The sequence below is a fragment of the Sminthopsis crassicaudata genome, chromosome 2 (genome assembly GCF_048593235.1).
Source record: "Sminthopsis crassicaudata isolate SCR6 chromosome 2, ASM4859323v1, whole genome shotgun sequence".
NCBI lineage: Eukaryota > Metazoa > Chordata > Mammalia > Dasyuromorphia > Dasyuridae > Sminthopsis > Sminthopsis crassicaudata.
The window spans coordinates 629,890,353-629,910,713 of record NC_133618.1 but is presented as its reverse complement, the minus strand read 5'-3'; the positions used below and the strand labels follow the sequence as shown (position 1 = coordinate 629,910,713).

The following is a 20,361-nucleotide window of genomic DNA, read 5'->3' as shown; positions in this document are numbered from 1 at the left end:
AATAAGATTGATAGCAAATGAGATTTTAAAATGCAGTAAACTTCTGAAACTATAGAAATGCAATATTAAAATAATATTTTGATTTACATCAAGTTCTTTAAGAACTTTATGTTAAACCTGGGATAAAAATGTAAAGAAATTCAAGAAAAATATCTTTATTAAATAAGGACTTGGGAATTTAGCGATACCACATTTTATTCCTGGGATTATTATATAATAACCAAATTGAAGTGCTTACTCTGATATGTATTCTAATATTAGTATATACACTATTTGGTGGAGTCTCAGGATCATTATTAAGATATACAAAGTGAAGCTTCCTTATAATACGTTGGGGGAAGAGTTTGAGTTGTTGAAGCTTGCACATGGGGGTAAATGCTTTAAGGCTTATGTTGTTTTAGGAACCCTTTGCTGAGACTATTAGAAATAAGTGTTGTGAAATATAAGGAATGGAGTACATTATAATGAAGTTTCACTGTAAAAAAGCTAATTTGAAGACACACACTCAGATACATTTAAGTTCTTTCATGGAGGTCATATGGAAATAGTTTCCATTTAAGAAAAGTTTTGATTTATTTTGGAAAGTAAGGTTCATTTCTTTGAAGACTATACATCAGGTCTGACACTCTGTCCTTACCATAACCCATTGTGCCTAGACTTTTTCAGAACAGATGGATCACTCGCTGTTTGGAGACCTCTGCAATATCAATGCGGTGAGTTAAGGATGGATTGTCATACCAGATTTTCATCCTGATATCCATGTTCCCTTGTTGTTGTAGGTTTGATAAGAGTATTTTTAATCATGTATAATTGTAGTCTTTTAGGCTTCGATTTGGATTATATCATTGATAACTTTCTTCAGTTGGGTGTATTAGTACTAAGTTTTTTGTTTTTTTTTAATTTAGGAAATAATTAGTTTTACTGAGTATTGTTTGCTCAGTTTTGAGAAATTTTCTTCTCTTTTTCAATATAAATGTAATAGTAAACTAAATTGTGAGTGATTCATACATATTTTGATTGTGTAGCTCCCCAAAAGATCAAAATAAAGTTAAAAATGTTACAGCAGCACTGCCATAAAAATCTTACTAAAATTTCACTCATACTTAGTTTCAGTTAAAAATTAAGTCATAATGACCAACGTTTTCTGTAGTCAAAAGGTATATATGTAGTCTCTTTTTTGCATAAGAGTTGGGTCCTTATTTTAAGTAGCAAACTGAGGGTAATCTGATTCATAATTTGACTATGTTGAATTCAATTTTGAATCAGTATAATTTTTAAAACATCAGGATATACCATCATTTGAGTAAATTATTATTTGGACTCTATTAGTTACGTCCAAAACTTCTTGTGAATTTAATATTAATAAATGCATGCTCTGGGTCTTGAACTAGAGAATCAAAAAAGCAAGTCCATAATGCTGACTTTTCAATAAAGATCTTTCTTTTCCAGTGAACTTTACATTTTCAGAAGACATCATATTTACAGTATTAAAACAAGTTTAGTAAACCTGGGTTTGGATTTTTTTTTTTTTTTTTTTTTTGCTTATTATATAATAATTTATGTTTACATAGCACTTTAATAGTTTACCATTTTTTTTTATTGATAATTTTGCCCTCTATGGCATTTTAAAGTTAAAGGCTTTTTGTTCTAAAAAATAAGTTTAAAATATTTTCAGTCTGTTTAGTACAGTAGGATGTTTACATAGTTTTTTACTGTCCATAAGAAAAGTTATGTAAACTATAAGGGACATGGGGCATTTAGTAATTGTCTTATTTTATTACATTACTTTTATGAACACTCACGTAAAACATTTTAAAATATCTTTAGGTGGTATGCCTCATGGGCTTCATAGCCACAGTTTTCCTTATAGTTTATGTCTTTAGTACCTGGGCGCTTGTTAGAACTACATAATTTTTGCCTCAATATTTTCTTGGTGCCTTCCTTTCTTTCTGGTTCAATTTTCAATAATTGTTTATATCTGACTTTATTTATTGAATTCTTTTTTTTTTTTTTTTTTAAATGTTTCCTACCTAATCTGGCCAAAAGGATCTTACTGAATTATCTCAACAAGTTCTATACTTTTCTAGTTATTCCTGTTCTTTATATTAAAGTGACATCCCATTTTCCAACTAACTCTCTTCATTGTGTTCATTCACCTGTCATCATTAACTTTTTCTTTTTTCTTTTTTTTTTTTTTTAAACAATTACAATATTTTAGAATTTTCAGGGACACTAGAGATCTTCTAGTCCAAGCTTCTCATCTTAACATTTGAGGAAACAGGCCCAGAGAGGTTATTACTTAACCAAGATCACAGGATTTTTCCATGGTACTCTAGGTGGGAGTTTTGAAATGTGTGATGATTGAAGATTTTTAAAGTCAGGGGATGTAATATAGGGAAGAAACAGGTGGGTATAGAGACAAAGGAATGAGTTTCTGCAGCTTTATCTCTTGTGTTAATTGTTTGACATAAGACGACCTCATGGCAGCTTGAATATATGATTCCTAGTACTTTCTTGGAATTTTTGAGACACTGATAATTCTTGTCCTACCTTTTTACTCTCGTAGAGGCCCCAGTTCTAGGATTGGGGAAAAAAATTATTATCCCCCAGAGCCCATCTAAGATTGGACCTAAAAAAAGTATAAAAAAAGTATGGAGAAAACAACCAGGAATCAGGTGTTCTGACTAAAGACTTGGGGGACATATACATGTTTAGGATACCTTGAATTAAATTTTGGGATCCCTAGTTTTTTAAGCATATGTTAATTTTAAAAATAGCCATGAATACTTTTTCAACTTGAAAGTGCTATGTACAAACTGATAAATTTGCAATAACTTTGGAGGGTTTGGGGATTTGTTTTGATAACTAGGATGAATAGAAACTTTCTCTGGAAATCTTTCATACTTTACAACAGTATATTCCAGTTTAGCTGAAATTAGAGCATCACTGTAAATTTTTTTTTACTGGAAGAATTGAGGCCTTCCTTTTTTGTAGCTTAACAAAGAACAAAAACATCTCCTAAAAGCCTAACATGTGGAATGAATTCTTTGGGTAGCATAATGAAACATATCATTTCTCATATTAGAAGTTTTTTAATGCTTGAAGTTTTTAGAGTATTGTATAGAAAAAATAGAGAAAAGAAGAATTAAGTAATAAACTTTTCCATTCTATTAGGAAACAGGATTACATGTTTATTCTGTACCTTATGTAGAAGATTCTCACATTGCTATTCAAATTAGAATGATTTAAAATTATTTTTCTCTCCTTTTCTCCATGGATTAACTAGGCTATTCTTGAAGATAGTCGTAATCAGTAATTCAGACTACATTTTTACGATTTGACAGGATTTGTTAGGCTCACAGGTGGTTAAGAGTTTAGATTCACTTTCTGCTGCAAAACATGGCAATCTTATTGCTGATCTGAATACAGATGCATATAATCAGAGCACAGTAGATTAAAGCCAAGGGTATCTGGTTCAGTTCCTGTGTTTTACAGATGAGAAAGCCAGGGCCTACAGAGACTTAAGTGGCTCCCCAGGGCCAACATGTCGTCAAGGGTGTGTCATTTGAATAGTGCTTGGTCTCAGAATCCAGGCCACACTGCTTTGTAGTTTTTAACACTGTCTCATAAAATATTCTATATTGGCTGCTCATTAGTGAGAATAGCTGACAAAGTGTTTTAAGGTTTACAAAATGCTATATATTCCCAGTCTCTTTAGTTTTTCACAATAGCCTTATGAGGTAGTGGCCACAGGTATTATTTACAGATGAGGAAATTGAACTCAAAAGTCATACAGCTGGGTATTGTCAGAGGTGGTAGAATTGGTGCTCATGCCTCTCCAGACTCCTCAGTGTAGCACCCTGTTTAAAATAGCCATCTCAGATTCCAACTGCTTATTGTCTAGTAATAATTTCCCTCCTACTGAGTCTGGGTGATGTTGTGTGGCACTATCTGGGTTAACATTTGTGGTATCCCCATTTTCTATTTTCTTTAGTGGAATAGAGAATTTAAAATAGAAACAATGAACAAAAGAGGCATAGAGTAATTATCCAAATAATTAGTTTGTAGAACCACTTGCCTATTCCTAGAAATTAGCATATACTCTTCATTGTCAACAAAGAAAAAAGGTATATGATGTTATTAAGGTTGCCTTAATAGTTAGTGACTACACATGGTTGGTGTGCCTGAGCTTGGGAATGATGGGAAAGGCAAATTTATAGGCTATTTCTAGGCCCTTGATCCTTGAAATGAGCACATGATTTCTCAGCTGGACCTTCATGGTTTCTATGAGGTGAATAGTGATTGATGTCCAATGGAAAAGAGCTTTTCTATTATACTGCATCTTTTCTTCATAGACCCTGGGAAAAAATACCAAAGAAGTTCATGTTTGACCCAACACAGAGAGTGAGACTCTACTCCATTTTATTTTATGTATGAAAATACTGAAGTGCTGATAGAGCAATTTGATGAAGTTTTAAAGTTTCAGTTACAGTAATAGCCTGCCAATCTAGAACTTTTGATAATCACAAGGTACATTCTTACTTCTCACAGCCCTACCACATAAGGACAGAGAGAAGGAGTAAATAGATGTTTAGGTTAAGTGACTTGCTCTCTTAACACATGACAGAACTGGGAATAAATCCAAGTTTTAATATTCCAAATCTTGTGTTCTTTCCACTGTGTCCCTGCTGATTGTAGGAGTGGAATTAAATACACACACACACACACACACACAAACGCTTATGAATGAGATTTTCATATTTGAAATTTGGTTTTCAAAGACTTCTTTCATGCAATAGTTAAAAAAAAATCCGTTATTTGGCCAGTCATAAGACCTGAATGTTTATTACAAATAGGTCATTCTACAAATTACTCTTAAATTACTATGGAATTGATATGCATGACTTTTGAAGTTCCTTCCAACTGTAGAAGCTGAGTTCCTAAAAAGTATATTTTTTATTCTTTAAAGACCCTATTTAATAATAAGCTTTGAAACTGTACAAATAGGCACTTGGAACAAATAAATTTGAATTGTTAACAGTAATCATACTATCATTGTATTTTCTGTGTCAGTTAACATTTGTTAATTGAACATTTTCTATGTCAGGGGTTCTTGATCTGTAGTCTGGGAACTTATTTTTACAAATTTTTTGATAACTATATTTTGTTATAATTGGTTTCCATTATAATCCTTTTTTTATACTTTAAAAAACATTCTGAGAAGGAATCCCTATTTTCTAAGTGGACTGTTAAGAGAAGTTCATAACACAAAAAAGAACTCATTTCCACATTCCTTCTAGTTTGATGAAAACTAATAAAAATTAAGTCCATTTTACATCTTGGGATATTCTGATATATGGGTCTTTTTCTTAACATTTCAGGACTTCAGGGACCCAGGATTTATTCTTGACTCCCATTACGTACAAAACAGAAAAGGCAGACCCCACATTTTTACTGTCCCTTTAGGTATTGGCATTGAGAATACATTCTGCATTCTAGCAAGAATTCTTCCTGCCTATAGCTTTCTTTGTTTATTGTTCTCTGGTGACAGAGCCATATGCTTTAAGTTTTCTGGAGTAGATGAAACCATACCCCTGATGTAGCCTTTCAGAAACCAGGGTAATTTGTTGGAAAGAAGTTTTGGTTAATACCAGTAATTTACAAGGGGTTTCTATAGACAGTCTTAAAAATAACATTTATGTAATGGTTTAAGGATCACAAAGTGCTTTATGAATGTATATCTCATTCAGTCCTCACAATAACCCTATGAGGGAGGTTATTATCTCTATTTTATAGATGAGAAAACTGAGACTTAGGTTAAATGTTATCCAGCTGGTAGGTGTCAGATTCCAAGTCAAGTCTAGTACCCATCAAGTGCCACAGAAAAATCAGGTACCCATTCTACTTTTGTATGAATGGAACTATAGATTAAATATGCTTCTAAACACAATAATGAAGGGGAAGTTAACTTGTGATGTATTCTGTCTGAACTGGGGCTACACAGAAAATTATGCATCGTGATATTGATCTCCAGGGCATCTATCCCCTATAGAGCCAATGAAACCAAAGGAGCTTTGGCTTAGAGGAGTGTAGTGAGAAGCAGATAAAATGAAACCCTTGATGCTGCTTTATTTACATGATTTAAAATCTTTTATTTATTTATTTGTTTGGCCACCTACATGTTAAAAGCCTTTAATTTAGAATTAGAACTCAATTTACATTTGGACCATTAGAGCATCACTTAGGTTAGCATGAAACCAGTCTATTTTCACTGGAAAAGCTTACTGTAATGGTTGCTTTCCTTTTTTGTTTTAGATGTACTTACATAAAACAGCTGGTTTTAATGATTGAATCTTGAAATATTCATGTTAAATAATGACTCCCATGGAAGAAAAGCTAGGTATTTTTATGGCAGCCATGATGGTGGCCACATGGCGGTGCCTCTAGTGGTCTTGAATATTTTCTTTTTCATCTTTTGGATGATGTTATGAATTCATCCAGTTGTTTGTGTAGCTTTTTAAGTCTAAACAGGAGAACATATTTACACTCCTGTGTCCTTTACAGATACTGTCATTGCTGTACAAACTGATCGAGATTGAATAAAGCGAAGGGAATGGCATTTTTTTTTTTTTAAATTAGGAAATAGCATTTTGCTTAAATTAATTTTTTGTTTCTTTTCTTCCACTCTTTTCTTCCCTGCCCTCTAGGAAAACCAAAAAGAACAAACAGAAAAGTAAGGACATTAATTTTCTTCCTTAAAATTTTATTTTCATTTAGAGATCCAAAATTTAAATTCATTGTTGCAATTGAATTTGTCATTAAGTTATTATAATGGAATAATAATGTTCATTGTAAATAATGGCACATTTTACATGCGGTAGGAAATTTTATTTGAAAGGTATCTTTAACATTTTAATAAATGTCATTTCAGTATAATGTGCCAAGTTTTGAACAGTAATGTTCATAAAACTTCATTAGTATAAGACTTGGACACTCATAATTTTATGTGTTACTTCTTAATTTGCCTGGTATGTTGTTTAAGTGAGAAGGGTTATCTTAGTTTTCTTTCTTTGACCCTTTTGCAAAGTATCTTTTTCTTGTCTTTGCTCCAACTCATTTCAACTGTGAAGAATACAAGTCAACTATAGAGTCCAAGACAGGAACATGTCCATCCTTTATGCTGTTTTTATGAAATTTAGGTCAGCTTTATGTCTCCCCCACCCCCCTTCTTGCTTTGCTTATTTCCCATTTAAATGTTTTGAGTCAGAGAACATATTTGTTCCATCTTCTTAGGTATATTTAGTAAAAATTTATCCCTGCCAGTGCATGGTTTTAGGGGAAAAATATCCATGTGTTAACGAAAGTAAAACATACTTCATAATGGATAAATATTTTTTAAAAATTTGACCTTTTTCTTTTTGATGCTGCTTTAGAAAAGTATGTTCTAATTTATTTTTTATGTTTAAAAAAAACCCAACTTTTAAATTGTTTATTTCTAATGGAGATACTGTATTCCATAATGTCACATAATTGTTTCTTTAAAAGAAATGCAAGGTATATATGGTTGCAAATGTTCTGTTTTGAGTTAAACATTTTCTCTTTAATATGTACATGGTAATCAAAACAAAGTTGAATTGCTTTCTTTAGAAAACACTTACTTAAGGTATTTTTAAGTTTAATATATAGTGCTTGTCGTTCTTTAGGTTATGGTACTTGATAAGTATTTTAGGGCCCTGTACTGAATACATCAAGCACTGAAATCAAGTTGGGCGTTGATTTTCATCTATTTTAGTTTGATAACTCCCTTATGTTTGTCACAATGTGACTTTATTTCACCTTAAAGGAATTATTTTGCAGATGTGTATTAAAATTGTTAAACAACTTTGTTTTTGGAGAGAACACTCCTTAATTGGTGATATCTCCCCTTCCATTTTTCTCCTCCTCTATCAACATTACAAAACCAAGTTTAGAAAGTACTAGGATGTCAAGTTGGAGTGACTCAAGTGAGTGGAAACACTGCTTACTATGATAATAGCTAACATTAATTTTGTACCTACTCTGTATGTTGTCAGGCACTATGCTAAGCACTTTATAGTTACCTGATTTACCCCTCACAACAATCCTGATATAGATGCTGCTATTCCCTTTTTACAAATAAGGGAACTGAGATAGGTTAAGTGACTTGCTCAGGATCACACAGATAGAAAGTGTCTGAGGCTGACTTTAGGTCCTGCATTCCATCTACTATACCACTTAGTTAACCTAGTACGTTATAAATATTGATTATTACCTTGCAAGGCATTTTTCTAATGAATTATGAAGAATATTTCTTTGGAAGAAGTTTGGAAACTAAAACATTACTTTTCTGTCACTTTCCCTGGTTGACTCTTATTGGGAAAGGTTCTAGCCCTTAATATTGTTATTCCCAAATGTTTGTCCTTCACCTGCTTTGCTTTTGTGATAATGTAACTCCCATTGCTTTGGTTTGCATGCAGATGATTCCCAGATTAGCATCTCTAGTCATAACTTTTCTGGGACTTCAGATTTGCATGTCAGGCTCATTGTAGGTTATTTATTACTGGCTGTTCAATCAGTATGAAAAATTCCACATGTCCCAACTGGACAACTTTGTGTCAAAAGTTAATTTTAACCTTCTAATTTTCAGCCAGTCATCATGTTTTAAACTTTAGTATTATCATTGTCATTTCCTTCTTCTCTCCTATGTCAGTAATCAGTTGTCAAAAGTTTTATCTCCCACCATCTACCATCTGTACCTTGCTCTCTAGCCCCACTGCCACAAATTTGGGATGTTATCTAATTTATATCTAGCCAATATTTGTTGTTGTAGTTAATTCATCTTCCTACCTTAATTGTCTTTCATCCTTAAATATGAGGATAGGGAACTATTTAGAGCAGATCTTTCCCTGATCTGTCTAGCACAGTGATTAAAAATTACTTGTTGACACTGCTGAAAATGGGACTTTTATAAGCTAGCTATTTTGTGTTGTTGGATTTCATATCTGTTAATGGGGATTAATGATTTTTGTCAAAGAGATTTAATGAGTCCCATAATGGTAAATATATAAATACAAGATGTTAATATTATTACATTTTGTCTGTATTAGCTGAATAGGAGAAGAGATAAATTGCAGTGTGTTAATTTAATTTGAGTAATCTCTAGATAATGGACATAATATTAAATGATTAGAAAATGGAAAACAATCTGTTAATTGAATGACATTCTTTTTAACATGTTAAACATCTTATTAGCAAAATATTTGTTAAAATCACTTTATGTTGTTCAATTTTTTTTAAGCTCCTGGAATTGGAGAGGGTAGTAGTACCAGTGAGACACCTCAACCACCTCGGAAAAAAAGGGCTCGAGTGGATCCAACAGTTGAAAGTGTATGTCCTTTGATTTTTAAATTACATATAAATAAAAATTGGTATCTCTTCATGGTGTGTATTTAGAATGCAGAATTCTAAAACACAAAAAATTTTTTCTTGACAGCATCAAAATATAGATTCATTATGTAGTTAGTATTTGAAAATCAAGTATCTCATGCTTCTTTCTATGTGCAGTCATATTTGACACACTTAACATCATGTTACTTTTTAATTCAAAAATGGCTAATATAACTAATTTGTTACGAGGTTGAATTTCTTAAAGCCTAAAACTACTTTTGCATCTATTTAAAATGAAAATTTAATTAATAAGCTTCTTCTTTGCCAGAAATTCTACAGCTATGGTATTTCTCTGAATCTCACTACTTTTTTACTTTTTTTTGTGAAGTGACTGTACCTGTATTCTTTTCCTTTGTTCTCAAGATATTTCATAGTTGATTATAGACAACAAAGCTGAATAGATAGATCATATTTAAAGTGGCTAATAATTCATAATAAAAAATGTGAAATAGTTCATCTTATTTATAGTTATAAACATTAGCTTGCATAGTTATTTTTAAATTAATATTTTGAAATTATTTTATATACATACATATATTTTATTGCTCTTTTTCACTGCTTTTGGTTGACACACACTGTGAACTTGATGATACGAACATAATTTCCATGTTTCAATTGAAATTGTAAATAAATCATGAAATAGGCTAGAAATTGCTATTTGTAGGAATTACTCCAATCATATCTAGAAATCAAATTGTATTTAGTATATAAGAATGTCTTGGTATTTCTAATTGATTGAAATGTCACCAACAAATGTGAAACCCCAGGTTTATATTTAAAGTAACTTTTAGATTTAATAATATATCACAAATTAGTTTTATTTGAAGTGATTTTTTTCCCCTCATTCTGATTCAGAAATAAATATTTCTCAAAACAGCTGGATTCTTTGATTTCACTTAAAATTTTTGGAGTGATAGTGCTATTCAAGTATTTAAATGTATTGTATGACTCAGTCATTTTTAAGGCCTAGAAAAATCATATTTATTAGAGGTTTTATTTTCATCATTAAAAAAAATCCTTTTTTATTTGTTACTCAGGAAGAAACATTTATGAACAGAGTTGAAGTTAAAGTAAAGATTCCCGAAGAGCTAAAACCTTGGCTTGTTGATGACTGGGACTTGATTACCAGACAAAAACAGGTAATTTTTGTTTTGTGTTAAGAAAGCTCATCTTTTAGAGGTAATATAAATTAACTTATTTTTATCTCAAAATGGGTTAGTGGCAAATGTTATTATGCATAGAAATAAGGAGGGTATTTTTAAATAGTAGGAGCAACTCTATCATTCAGTGGGAAAACATTGTTGTAGCTTGTTTTGGTTTTCTTGTCCAATATTAACTACTTAATCAATTAAGAGGGTGGCAGTGAGAATAGCCATTTAGCTATAGAATGTACATTTTGGCATCTTGTTAGGACTTGGCCCTTTAGAATTAACTTTTCATAGGTGAACTGGTACCATTTATTTGTTAATAATAATAAAATTAACATATAACATTTATAGACAAATAAGTAGCATATGGGCCTTCTGATTTTTCCTTTTATACTATAGTTCATTATTTAATATAGCTGACTTAAGAAAACTTGACTTTCTTTTAGATTCCATTGGTATTTAAGCCATCTGTATGTTAGATATAGTAAAAAGTAATTAAGGATAGAGAAGAGGAAGTGGTCTTGTGATTTTTTTTTTCCCCCCCAGTCTGGACAGTTTCAGGATGAACAAAATTCTCCACTACTGTATGGGCTTCTTTGCAATTTGTCGTCTTATAGAGAATTGCCTTAAGTAGAGGTATAAGACACTTATGGGATCACTTTCCTGTGTGTAGACTAAAGCAGATTAACATGTAATTGGGAAATATTAACCAAATAAAGAAAAAACAATAGAACAGAAGATTATGATGTGATTTTTCTAGGTTGGTATGTGGCTAACAAGCATTCTTATATATTATGTACACCTGATTTCATTGGTGGTGCGTGCCATTGGTATAAAGCACTAAAGATTTAAGTGACTCACTTGAGGTTATACAATTAGTATATACCAGAGAAATTTATAATCCATCCTTAACTTTAATAGTGTTTACATTAATGACATAATTTGTTGTTTTAACTATTTTTTTTTTTTTTGGTTTTTATATAACACTAATTTTTAAATTTATTCCTTCCTCTTTCCATATTAGAGCCATCCCTTATACTGAAATGTAAACAAAAGAAAGCAATTCTATAAAATTTATCCAGCTATGAGCATACCATATATCTGGCAGCCCCTTATAAATTTGTTGTGATGCTATGCCTCCTCCTGCAAGCCCATTCCCTTCTATTTCAGCGACTCATCATATGACTTGTTATTCTGAGGTCCTGTACTTAGAATTTCCTGATCCTTGGAAAATCTTATTCCTCTTGCTCTAAAGGAACTTGTGGGGGGAAAAAAAAGTCAAATTTACTAGAATTTTTAGGAAGTCTCCTAAAATTAGATGTGGCAAGTCTTTATTGTTCTAGTCCTAGATATCCTGAGGGACATTTCCAATAGGCTATCAGTCATTTTGTCCATCCATATTTTTTCCTTACAGAAAAGAGCATCATTTCTGTTGTCACTAAAATAGTGAGTGTACTTTTTCTCCTAGGAAGGCTAGATGGCTGTGGGTAGAGGACTGGGCCTGAAGTCAGAAAGACTTCTCTTCCTGAGTTCCAATATGGCCTCACACTTTAATCCTGTTTGTCTCAGTTTTCTCATCTGTAAAAAGAGCTGGAGAAGGAATCTATGCCAAGAAAACCCCAAATGATATTATGAAGAGACAAATATGACTGAAAATTACTGAATGATAAGCACTACATCTTTCCATCATCCCTTCTTTTTTGTGGATGGCTATATTTATTTGAAAAGCCTAGTCTTAATCTGACACTTCACTTTTTGATTTGTTCAAGACTTTATGCTGATTTGGCAGAGAAGACCCAGACTAAAGCTCAATTTCATTAAAGTGAGATTCTATCCAAAAGACAAGATCTTAGGCCAGGGCTAATCAAACTGCAGCCCGCGGGCCACATGCGGCCCGCTGAGGACTTTTATGTTGCCCTCCGGGCTGAGGGGCGGAGACAGAGTGTGAGTTTTTGTTTTTACTATAATCTGGCCCTCCCACAGTCTGAGGAACAGTGAACTGGCCCTCTATTTAAAAAGTTTGAGGACTCCTGCCTTAGGCTTTCCTGAAAGAGCTGGCACTAGGGTCAGGCAGTTATAGGGAGCCCACATAAGGCGCTTCCATGTAGCCAACCCATCTTTCCTTGGCTGTTTTTTTTTTTTTTTTCTTCACGTTTTTGAGGAGAAATATGCCAGAATCCTCATTTTAGCTATCTAAAAGGGGACAAAGGGTCTTAGTTCAGCTGGCTCTCCAAGAGAAAATTATCTTCAATCAAAAAACTCTTCAAGTGTCTTACTTTCCTGGGATTTGTCAATTTCTGTAATGTTCTTAGTTTGGTTTTCTGGAGGTCTCTGAGGCAGCCTTCTTTTCAGTAATCACCACAAGAATAGTCAGGTATTAAAAGTCCAAAAGTCTTTATTGTCTCCTTCACCGGTGCTCGGCTAGCTTTCTCCTGGCCTTCAGAAGGGACTTGATTTCAGTGAAAAAAATGCAGGAGGATAGGCCAGCCACCACCAGGCTGATGAAGATGGAAATGAAAGGCCTGGTAGAAAGCTAATAAAAACCCCAACACCTGCTGATGTGTATGCCTGCTTGGCCATCACCCCAGAATTTCTGAGAGTCATCTACACACATCCTCTGGGGGCTTCCTCAGTGAGAGCATTAGTAGGGAAGGAGTCAGGCCTTCACAAATATTTATTCACAGTAGACTATGGCTTGCATCATGTAATTGATTAAAAAGAGGTAGAGAGTATACAATTCTTTTCTGCTTGTTATTGGTCATAAAAAAATGACCTTTTGATTTGGTGTAGAGCAAAACACTACCTTAAAGGATTACTTGTGATATTTATACATAAAAATTGTTCAAGATTTCTTGAAAAGCAAAACCCAGTGAACTTAGTTATGGCCTTTTGATCATAAAGATCAGTTTAGAAATAATACAGGAAGTCTCACTTATTCACCAGATGCTTGTGTAACTTTCCAAGAGGAAATTTAGCATAAGCCCAAAATAAAGAGAACTTCTCTTTGTGAATGGTACATGATGGTTCTATCAAACCCCTGAACTTTGCCTCCTGAAAGAGATCTGGAACTCCTAAAAAACCCCCAAAAAACCTTCACTTAACCAGTCACACAGCAAAAGCTGGAGAGAACCTGAAGAGCTCTCTCTCTCTCCCCTTTCCCCTCTCCTCTCTTTCCTCTCCCCTTTCCCCTCTCTCTGTCTCTGTCTCTGTCTCTCTCTCTCTCGGTATAAATGTCATGGATAGGCAGTAGTAATGGGTCACAAGTGAATCAGTGCATTCAGGAAATTCCAGAATTTTTTAAAATTTAGGGCCTCAGACTTCCCCCAGAAACAAAAATCTTTTTAACAATGAAATTCTTAGGGTATTGTGTGATAGTGAATCATAGGAGTCAGCAAGTCTCCAAGGAATTAGTGTCTCAGGGAACCAGAGGCACATTGTTGGTGTGAATGAAATGAGTAAAGCACTTGGAAGAATTAAAGAGTGCCAGAAAATAGGGCACCTTTTGAGGGGAGGACAACAGGGTACAAGAAAATCACAGATCTGTCTGTTGGAGCACTTTTTGGATCCAAAGAGTTGATTTGTCAATTTCACATATTGAATCCTTTACATACTCATGTTGGGATAGGAGCAGCCATAATAGTAGGCTTATAATATGTTAAACTCAAATTCATGCTCTTTTGATTAATGGTTGAAGGGGAACTGACTCATATAGCCCAGAGAATAGTTTTGGAGACATGAGAGGTGGCTCTTCCTATGATTTCATTGGTGTATGGAGCTCCTAATGTGGAACACTCCCAGTCCAAATGAGTGAACCTGTATAGTTCAGAAACTGGCGACTCCCCAAGAATTTCATGGCAGGTTTGTGTCAGGCAGGACAGAAATCCTCATTTCAGTCCTGGCCAGCATGGTCCAGCATGTTAATAAAAGGAATATCATAAATCATTTGTAATGGAATTCTTATATTTGTGTTAAAAATGCATTATTGAAGAGTACTTTCAAATGGCAGACCTGAAAGAAATGCAGGTAGTGAATTTAAGATTAAGTAGATAAAGTTTTGAATACTGAAAAACTGGTAAATGATGTATTTGATTATTATAACTTTGTACACAATTTTGTTTTAATGGCAGGGCAGTAATTCTTTTGGTTTCACTTTTTTATAATTGTATTTTAGGAAACTTTTCCTAAATCTTTTAGGAGTTACTGCTTTTTATGTATAAATAAAGGGCTTTTGTGTTTTGAAAAAAAACTTTTCTTACCTCACTCAATCCAGTGTTTTCTGGAGTATAGGAGAACAGTATTATTGTCTTGGTATTATACGTTGAGTGGAGCTTAATATGGAGGTTTTTATGAGAAAATTTTTTTATTAGATTTATTTAATTTACTTATTCCTTGGTACAGAATAGAAATTTTGCATATATTACGACTAGGACCTTCTAAAACTGGGGAACAGAATAGGCCATCAGTGTATTGTTATCTTTGCCACTATAGTCTATACAGAGGTTTAATCAGCGGAATATATGAATGTTTTTAAAAAATTTTCCTATTTTTGCCTTGTAATGACCTTTATTTATTTGAGTTTAATGCCTTAAAGCTACCATAGTGGTTTTTTGGCTTTTTCTTTTTTTAGTTACTAAGAGTGTTAGTATTAAACTACATTTTTGTTTTCGTAGCTTTTTTATCTTCCTGCCAAAAAGAATGTGGACTCAATTCTGGAAGATTATGCAAGTTACAAGAAATCTCGTGGAAACACAGATAACAAGTAAGCATGTTGTATTTTCTTAAAAGATTAAAATAACTTTAAACAAAAAGAATCTCCTTTTAGAAGTGCTAAGTAAAGCTTTTATGGACTAAATATAGCTTTGACTTATTTTTCTCATTTAGATGGGTCACTTGGAGTTTTTATTTAGCTTAAAAGTATTTATCATCAGAGGCTAGCCATTTAGTATGACCTATATTTAAAATTGAGCTGGGCTTTCCTTTTTTAGTATGCTCCTCTATTCACATTCTTTCCTAACGCCTGTTCTAGTAATAGAATTCCCTTTAAAAGGGAGTAGCCTGTGGCCGTACTCTAACATTCCATTTAAATATCTAATCCACCAGCTGTATAAAATTACTTGCTTATATGTTCTATAGTCACTGTCCAAACTAGAAACACTCAGTGAAGTATTGAAATCGGAAATTAATGGAATTGGGGGCTGACGTAGATGTTAGGATGTCTAGCTAGTATTATCTAAATACCAGATTTTCATGAAGTGTCTCTAGAAAAACATCTCCAAATCGTTGTTCTGTCTTTTGATCTGAATTTGTAGAGATTGATTTGCTTGCTACTGAATTTTATCAGAACCTACCTGCTTAAGAAGTAGAGAGACAAAGTCTGGCTTTTTTTCAGCTTGGCTGTATTGTTGTTCCATAGTCACCGACTTCACCCTTGGCTTCAGGTTGTCCTGAAAAGAGGTTATTGGTCTAAATGGCCAAATAAAAGCTGTGGATAATTCAACTTGTGGCTTTGACTTGTTGTAGCAGTGACCATGTAAGAACAACAGCAAGAGTGAACATGTTTATAGGTTTGCAAAGTGCTTTACAGGTTATCTCCTTTGATTTCTAGCCCCAGGAAATGTCAGTCCCAGGATAGACAATTAAGTATTAGTGTTGGAAAAACTATCTGTGAGCTCCTTAGTAAGAGAAGAAAGATTATCATGCTGTCTGATCTTTGATCTAAGGGCTCACTGGAAACTTTATGTTCTTATTTCTTTAGCTTTTAAATTCTGCCTTTAAATTCTGAAGAAAGTTCCTGGAGAGTTATCTAACAATTTTCAGTTTAGTCTTTCATGCTTATGTCTGAAACCATCTTACTTATCTTGATGAATGAACTAAAAAATGAATTCATCAGTGTTGGTTTTAAAAAATGAATTCATCAGTGTTGGTTTTAATGTTGTAAAATAGACATTCTAGTTAAGTCTTAAATAGCTGAAGACAGTTCTCACCTATCTAGATTTTGGAGAGAAATTTCTGAATTATTTTGAGAAGTTCCCTTCTAGTTTTGTCAGTTTGATGGGGGGGGGGGGGAACAAAAACAAAAAAACATGATTGGCAGCTCTTCTTTTTAGGGCAGTCTGGGGATGCACTGGTAATGCTCTGGTAGTCTAATTAGAAAGATGGTTCACAGAGAAATAAAATGAAAGTGAATGACCATTTGAATGAAGCTGCATTTGACGGGCTGCCTAGGGCTGACCCACATTGGAAGCTCCGTTTCTCACATTTTTTCTTCATTATGACGCTGGTCTCTGCATCCACTCATGCTCAGGGTGGCTTCTGTTTGCAGGGAGTACGCTGTGAATGAAGTGGTGGCGGGAATCAAAGAATACTTCAACGTCATGTTGGGCACTCAGCTGCTCTACAAATTTGAGAGGCCTCAGTACGCGGAAATCCTCGCCGATCACCCTGATGCACCAATGTCGCAGGTCTATGGGGCACCACACCTGCTACGGTTATTCGGTATGTGGCCTCCTTCCTTTGCTTCTCAGCCCGACCTCTTGTATTTGTAGTCCCACTCCCTCTGGCCCATCGTAGACACTTAAGCAATGCTTGCTTGTTTGATTGAGACGTAATGATAAATGTGAAGCAATTATCTAAAATGGGTGATAGCATTCTGATCTAGATCTCTAAAGTATTAGTAGTCATAGCCTGTAAAAGTCAGAGATGCTGGTTTTCTAAATCCAGACTTAATAGAATTTGATGTACTTATGCCTGCTTGAATTTATTTTCAAACATGATAGGATATTATTGCTTTCAGTGGAGATGTGGATGCTAATGCTGTTCTTTTGTTTCAAATAGTGAGAATTGGAGCAATGCTGGCCTATACACCCCTTGATGAGAAGAGTTTGGCTTTATTGCTGAACTATTTGCATGATTTCTTAAAGTAAGTATGGTGGGTGCGCTTCAAGGAAGTAAGGGTGGGTCTGGAATACAGAGGTTGCTAAGACGGGAGGCATACCTGGCCACTAATGTTGGCTGGGCCACTGACAGGTTTACCTTGGGCAGGGCCTGCCCTTCTTGACCCAGTTGTCTTCATTTGTAAAATGGTGGGCTTAGATCAGATTTTCCTCCAAAATTATGTCCACCCCTAAGCCTCAATTTTAGGGACTTTAGGAGATAGAAAGACTAGTTGTTGCAAAAGAGTTGACCTATGTTGTTAGAGGGGAGTCCTTTGCATTAGTGAAATGAGTTACAGGATCTATCCTTATTTCAGATCTTAATTTCTAAAGTGTATATAACTTCATAATTTGTTTTTTAAAACACTGGGAGATTTCACCTTAGGTATTATCATGCTATACAAGTCTGTATGTGGTCAGGCTTGATAGGAACTAAATCCACTCATATCTTCTGATGATTGTTTTTTATTCAGTTTTGTAGACCCATTTTTGGTAGTCTATCTGAATTGTGCTTCCAAATTTTAAAGTTAATGAAGGTTAGAGTAATTTGAAAAAAATTATTGAGTAGACCAGGTAGAGACAAAATGATCAAAGAGTATCTTTTCAGGCATTTAATCTTTGATGGTTAAACTCAGATACTTTGAACAAGGCTTTTTAAGGAGCTCTTTAAAGGGGAATATATCATGTATAATAAGAATATTTATGCTAGGCATTAGTGGGAACAGGGTTGGGAGTAGTAGGTTTTGCTTGTTTCTGAGAGTAGATTAAGATTATAAGTAGTCTTTAACTATAAATTCTTCTCTTTGTCTAGATATTTGGCGAAGAATTCTTCAGCACTATTTAGTGCCAGTGACTATGAGGTTGCCCCTCCTGAATATCATCGGAAAGCTGTCTAAGGAGTCAGATGCTTTTTGTTTTCTTTGGGTCTCTGTTAACCTATCTATATGTTCTATTAGTCCCTCTCTTGCACAAATACCGTACTTTAAAATTGTGTTTATGTAAAACAGGACTGATGTTTAGATAGTCTGTTTTGTTTGAAATAGAAAGTGTAAAGGTGGGGTGCTTCAGCTCTTCCTTCCCTTTCAGAGTTGCTGCCAGTGTGTGCAAGAACGGACACTGAGAGTGATATGCTGTATATAGGATGTTTCAGTGTATATTTGACAAAGCTGCTTGAGTTCTGGTGGTTTCATTCCTTTGACACTAAGCACTTTGATGATCCCCCGTGAATGCTAAGTGATAAAACACCCTGATTCCTAGTGCCAAAGGTTTAATTCACATATAGCTCATGACTTATTCATTTGTGCTCATCTTTCTTCTTAGTGCTTGAAGTAAACATGCTGTTCCTCAGCCTTTTTTCTCCTTGCTCACATTGTTGAAGACTGGTGATTTGTGTTACCACTTTCGTATTTTGATTCTAATGCACATTCTAACAATAGGAAAAAAGCATTATTGTGTATCTATGATTTTCTGGAAAAGTTGATCTTTCAGGAGCTGTTTTACAAGTCTTGGAAATAAATCTTTTTTTATTTAAAAATAGTTTTGTGCTTGTGTAGTGTTTCAAATATAATAATTTACTTTGTGTACTCTGTTATAAATAGTTCCTGATTCAGTGTCTGTAAAAGCTTTGCTTCAAATTCTAGCAAAAATCTACATTTGCCTTCCTAGTTATCCTTGCAAAAGCTGTCCTATCACAGCAATTACCTTTATATTCTATAGGATCTACTCATCTGTTTATTTTAAATTTGTTGACTTTCACTTGTTCAGTGGCACATTTCTGACAATCACATATTGTTCATTTTTGAAACAAACACTCCACTAAAATTTTTGTTGCAAGGGTCAAGACAGCTAAATTGGGTCTCTTTGGGTTGCTATGCATACTGAGTGCTCTGGAAAGCAGCTTTGATTTGAGAGTCCATCTGGCTTAGAAGGAAACCAAGTTTATTGGTGACACAACACCAAAATAAGCTGGACCAATTCTAATGAGGTTAGCTACTTTCCAGATGTCCTTTTTATAGGATCATAATATTTAAACTACAGGAGACGGGAGAGATTACATGGTTTGAGAATTGCTTTCCTAGCAGTTAATATTTATTAAAGTCAAGCTTACCTTGCATTGTTTTAATCTTCAGTAATTAGGTTGATATTAACATAGGAGTTAGTCTTGGGTGCTCCTCTATCAAAAATTCCCTCTCCTTAAATGAGTAATAAAGACAATTTTTTACAAAGTTAAACATAGATAAACCTGAAGAGGGATTTGAATTTGAAGAAAAATCAGTAGCTATTTACTGTCTGATGATACGCAGATTGGCACTGGTAAATTAGAGGTTAATTTAAAAGGTATGAGGGTTAGGTTCTGTTGTGCACAAGAACAAGAAAGCATTTGTTAAAATATTTTCTTGGTGCAAATTCCTGTAGTACATAATTCACAGAGTCGGTCTTAAGATCAAACAAAACACTATTCACAAAATGTTAGGTACATATTAGTTAAATGATGCATAAAAACTACCCTTATATTTTCAAAAGTGAGTAGAATCTGGCCCAAATTTTGCCCACTAGAAAACATCCCCATCCTTCAAGATCTTGAACAAATGTCTTAGATGCCATGGAGCTTTTCCTGATTTCTACCAGTTGGAAATAAGCCCTCCCTGTAGCACTTTGTTCTACACTTAACTGAGTCATCTCTTCCTCTCAGATAATTGGATGGTGTCTCGGTAAACTGCTCCTGTGGCCCCATGTTGCTTGGAGGACATGAGGTTTTTGGTCCTTCAGAATATCTCTTCTTGAAGAGCCTATTAGCTGTTCCTTCCTTAGCATGC

The 20,361-nt window shown here is 34.1% G+C and overlaps 1 protein-coding gene across 13 annotated transcripts in view; it reads left to right on the top strand.

Moving 5' to 3' along the window:
- The window catches only part of MORF4L1 (mortality factor 4 like 1), a 38,526-nt gene extending 19,447 nt beyond the window's left edge, over window positions 1-19,079 (top strand). For 5 of the 13 annotated variants that reach the window (XM_074296437.1, XM_074296433.1, XM_074296442.1 and 2 more), the window contains 8 exons: window positions 657-713; window positions 6,708-6,733; window positions 9,317-9,405; window positions 10,503-10,604; window positions 15,284-15,372; window positions 16,936-17,108; window positions 17,448-17,532; window positions 18,357-19,079. In XM_074296437.1, the coding sequence (XP_074152538.1) occupies window positions 657-713; window positions 6,708-6,733; window positions 9,317-9,405; window positions 10,503-10,604; window positions 15,284-15,372; window positions 16,936-17,108; window positions 17,448-17,532; window positions 18,357-18,441 (706 nt within the window). In that variant the 3' untranslated portion in view covers window positions 18,442-19,079. Of the gene's footprint in view, window positions 1-656; window positions 714-6,707; window positions 6,734-9,316; window positions 9,406-10,502; window positions 10,605-15,283; window positions 15,373-16,917; window positions 17,109-17,447; window positions 17,533-18,356 lie in introns of all 13 variants that reach the window. The other 8 variants (XM_074296440.1, XM_074296436.1, XM_074296444.1 and 5 more) reach the window with 3 other exon arrangements.
- The last annotated feature ends 1,282 nt before the right edge of the window (window positions 19,080-20,361 follow it).